The following is a 4604-nucleotide window of genomic DNA, read 5'->3' on the forward strand; positions in this document are numbered from 1 at the left end:
ATCAAAGCCACCTCCAGATGCGGCGGGGGCTGGTAGTAGCCAAGTATACACAGAGGGTACCTACAGGTCAGAACATGTGATGTTTCTTGCAGAAACATCATACTAGCACCGTCGCAGGTCCCAAACGATGTCTCTCACGCTCGTTCTCCGCAAGAAAACGGGGATGAGGTGCCAAGGACACGTAGGAGGCGTCTCCAAAATGCAGAAGCGGCGATTCTGCCGACAGCGCCACGAGCTGTGACACTGAAGCCGGATGACAGTCAGCAGGAACAAGGCATACTGAAAAAGTGTCTCTTGAGTCGCTGATATAAGGCCACCCATGGACTCCAGATATGATAATACACATTGTAGCGACCATGATGGGGAAGATCGACGAAGGAAGAATGAAAATCTCATGAGCTCCAGTGCGCGAGGGTCTGGGCTGATTATGAATACAAAGCAGAGGGGTCTGCCAGGTGTGACGAGGTTGTGGCGCATGCTCTGCCCTGGCGATGAAAGATCCATGCTGCAAATTGGAGAGGGGTTGACTTTGTAATGATTGTTGTCTTGTTGTTCTTTAGGAATGACTGAAACTTCTTCCACGAAGACTGATATTGGCGAATAGTCGATGCTCTATGCCCGGCGAGGATGTCGTCGAATGGAAAGTCAGGACACGAACTCGAGTTAGTTTCTGTCGTCGGAACTTGATCTCTGGAGGAGGAAACTGGGGTACCTCCTAAGAAGTGTCCAGGCTCATGGTTGGGCTTCCCATTTCGGGACTTCAGTGCCAACTAGGCCTTGATAACTCGAGTCTTGGCCTTGATAACTCGAATCTTGAGCATGATCACTGTTAGCGGAGGAGGGGAGAGGTAGATGTGACGCCATTTGCTCTAAGTTCTCCGCAAATAAGACGGTGGACGAAGGGTGTGTGTGAATTGCATGTGGCTCTATTTATCCACAGCTTCTGGAAAGAAGAAACAGACGAAAAAGAGGAAATGGGATCACCAAGGTGAAGGATTGGCCACATAGTGTTGACTCGCCCAACGACACCCCTGAGAATGCAGGGATAGTACCTACAAGAGAAGACAGAGCGGTTCACCCTTCCAGCTCTCCTGCTTCGATGGACATGGATCAGCCACATCTGGCGCCGACCTCGGAAAGCCTTTTCTCATTACTGCGGGAGATTCAGTCACTGATGGCCTCTCTTCGTCGTCTTCGTTCCTTCTCTCCCCTTTCCCAGGGGAAACAGGCGCTTATAGAGGAGGCACCAGCGGCTCCTCCCTTAACACAAGTGGCGCCTATGTCAGGACCATTCCCCTCTTCATATAATATACCATAGCCCTTTATATTTCTAAATCCTAATCGTGCAGTTAGAAATATAAGGAGCTATGGTATATCAAATATCATAAAGAGTAAAAACTGCATTTGCATTCTATTCCCACTCCGCTTTAACATTTACGCAGAACCAAGAACGAGGAAAGGGCAGTAGGACAGGCACTTGGTTAAGGGGGTGTCTGGGCGTTTTTTTTTTTTTTTTTTTTAGACACCCTGAACTGAAAATAACAAGAAATTGGACTCAATACTTTTAAACAAGAGGCCCCAACATTTTCAACCCCTGTTCGCTTACCGTGATCAAAATTCGCGGATTCCAGCTGCTTAGTCGCTGCGACCGTCGGTTTCCCGTCGCCGTGTTTCTTTTCCGATGGAATCTCACGCAATTACATTTCGCGGATCGCGAGACTCGCATAACACTGGTCGAATTTCCGTGATACGGTGTGGCCGGGCGCTGTCATTGGTGGAATATCTGACGCCTCACCTTTTTCGTCGGAGGAAGTGCAGGTACACTTGAAACTTTTAACAATGTTTACAAAAGTGGCAGAAAGCTCGATAACTATGGGAATATTTCGGAGTCATTTCGGTTTTATTTTATGACACTATTTTAGGTGAAGTTGTAGAACAAGAAAGCTGCACTGCCTCAAATGAACTTGTTGAACAAGAAAGTTGTACTGCCTCAGATGAACTTGAACAAGAAAGTTGAACTGCCTCTGGTTTACTTGTTGAACAAGAAAGTTACACTACTGTAGGTGAACTTGTTGAACAAGAAAGTTGCACTACCTCAGGTGAACTTGAACAAGAAAGTTGAACTGCCTCAGGTGAACTTGAACAAGAAAGTTTCACTGCCTCAGGTGAGTTGCACTACCTCAAATGAAGTTGTTGAACAAGATGGTTGCACTACCTCTGATTTACTTGTTCAAAAAGAAAGTTTCACTACCTCTAGTGAACTTGAACAAGAAAGTTGAACTGTCTCAGTTGAACTTGTTGAACAAGAAAGTTGCACTGCTTCAGGTGAACTTGAACAAGAAAGTTGAACTGTCTCAGGTGAACTTGTTGAACAAGAAAGTTACACTGCTTCAGGTGAACTTGTTGAACAAGAAAGTTGCACTACCTTAGGTTTACTTGTTGAACAATAAAGTTACACTGCCGCTGGTGAACTTGAACAAGAAAGTTTCACTGCCTCAGGTGAGCTCGGTGAACAAGAAAGTTACACTGCTTCAGGTGAATTTGCTGAACAAGAAAGTTACACTGCCGCTGGTGAACTTGAACAAGAAAGTTTCACTGCCTCAGGTGAGCTTGTTGAACAAGAAAATTGTACTACCTCTGGTGAACTTGAACAAGAAAGTTGAACTGCCACAGGTGAACTTGTTGAACGACAAAGTTGAACTACCTCAAATGAAGTTGTTGAACAAGATGGTTGCACTAGTTCTGATTTACTTGTTCAAAAAGAAAGTTTCACTACCTCTGGTGAACTTGAACAAGAAAGTTGAACTGCCTCAGTTGAACTTGTTGAACAAGAAAGTTGCACTGCCTCAGGTGAACTTATTGAACAAGAAAGTTGCAATGCCTCAGGTGAACTTGTTGAACAAGAAAGTTTCACTACCTCAAGTGAACTGGAACAAAAAGTTGCCTCAGGTTTATTTTTTGAACAAGAAAGTTACACTGCCGCAAGTGAACGTGTTGAACAAGAAAGTTGAACTGTCTCAGGTGAACTTGCTGAACAAGAAAGTTGCACTACCTCTAATCTACTTGTTGAACAAGAAAGTTACACTGCCGCTGGTGAACTTGAACAAGAAAGTTGCACTATAACAGGTGAATTTGTTGAACAAGAATGTTTCACTATCTCTGGTGAACTGTTAAACAAGAAAGTTGCACTACCTCAGGTTTACTTATTGAACAAGAAAGTTGCACTGACAGGTGAACTTGTTAAACAAGAAAGTTGCACTACCTCTGTTTTACTTGCAATACCTCAGGTGAACTTGAAGAACAAGAAAGTTGCACTGCCTCAAATGAACTTGTTGAACAAGAAAGTTGCACAGCATCAGGTGAACTTGTTGAACAAGAAAGTTGCACTACCTCTAGTGAACTTGATGAACAAGAAAGTTGCAATACCTCAAGTGGCCTTGTTGAACAAGAAAGTTGCACTACCTCAAGTGGCCTTGTTGAACAAGAAAGTTGCACTACCTCTAGTGAACTTGATGAACAAGAAAGTTGCAATACCTCAAGTGGCCTTGTTGAACAAGAAAGTTGCACTACCTCAAGTGGCCTTGTTGAACAAGAAAGTTGCACTACCTCTAGTGAACTTGCTGAACAAGAAAGTTGCCCCATCTCAGCTGAACTTATTGAACAAGAAAATTGCACTGCCTCAGGTGAACTTAATGAACAATGAAGTTCTGGTGAATTTGTTGAACAAGGAAGTTGCACTGCCTCAGGTGAACTTAATGAACAAGAAAGTTCTGGTGAACTTGTTGAACAAGAAAGTTACACTGCCTCAGGCGAACTTGTTGAACAAGAAATCTGCACTGCCGCAGGTGAACTTGTTGAACAAGAAAGTTGAACTGCCTCAGTTGAACTTGTTGAACAAGTTGCACTGCTTCAGGTGAACTTGAACAAGAAAGTTGCACTATCTCAGGTCTATTTGTTGAACAAGAAAGTTACACTGCCGCAAGTGAACGTGTTGAACAAGAAAGTTGAACTGTCTCAGGTGAACTTGTTGAACAAAAAAGTTGCACTACCTCAGGTGAATTTGTTGAACAAGAAAGTTGAACTGCCTCAGGTGAACTTGTTGAACAAAAAAGTTGCACTACCTCAGGTGAATTTGTTGAACAAGAAAGTTGAACTGCCTCAGGTGAACTTGTTGAACAAAAAAGTTGCACTACCTCAGGTTTACTTGTTGAACAAGAAAGTTACACTATCTCTGGTGAACTTGTTGAACAAGAAAGTTGCACTACCTCAGGTTTACTTGTTGAACAAGAAAGTTACACTATCTCTGGTGAACTTGTTGAACAAGAAAGTTGCACTACCTCAGGTTTACTTGTTGAACAAGAAAGTTACACTATCTCTGGTGAACTTGTTGAACAAGAAAGCTGCACTACCTCAGGTTTACTTGTTGAACAAGAAAGTTACACTATCTCTGGTGAACTTGTTGAACAAGAAAGTTGCAATCCCTCAGGTGAACTTGTTGAACAAGAAAGTTGCACTACATCTGGTTTACTTGTTGAACAAAAAAACTGCACTCTCAGGTGAACTTGTTGAACAAGAAAGTTGCACTACATCTGGTTTACCTGTTG

The 4604-nt window shown here is 43.2% G+C and overlaps 1 protein-coding gene across 1 annotated transcript in view; it reads left to right on the forward strand.

Moving 5' to 3' along the window:
* The first annotated feature begins 819 nt into the window (after positions 1-819).
* Positions 820-4604, forward strand: part of LOC138864659 (homeobox-like protein HDP1) — a 4342-nt gene continuing 557 nt past the window's right edge. Inside the window, exons 1-7 of the mRNA XM_070132509.1 lie at positions 820-848; positions 1044-1281; positions 2064-2165; positions 2239-2394; positions 2431-3111; positions 3288-3845; positions 3914-4600. Coding sequence (XP_069988610.1) covers positions 820-848; positions 1044-1281; positions 2064-2165; positions 2239-2394; positions 2431-3111; positions 3288-3845; positions 3914-4600 — 2451 coding nt within the window. The remainder of the gene's footprint in view (positions 849-1043; positions 1282-2063; positions 2166-2238; positions 2395-2430; positions 3112-3287; positions 3846-3913; positions 4601-4604) is intronic.

Source organism: Penaeus vannamei, chromosome 17 (assembly GCF_042767895.1).
Source record: "Penaeus vannamei isolate JL-2024 chromosome 17, ASM4276789v1, whole genome shotgun sequence".
NCBI classification, from domain to species: domain Eukaryota; kingdom Metazoa; phylum Arthropoda; class Malacostraca; order Decapoda; family Penaeidae; genus Penaeus; species Penaeus vannamei.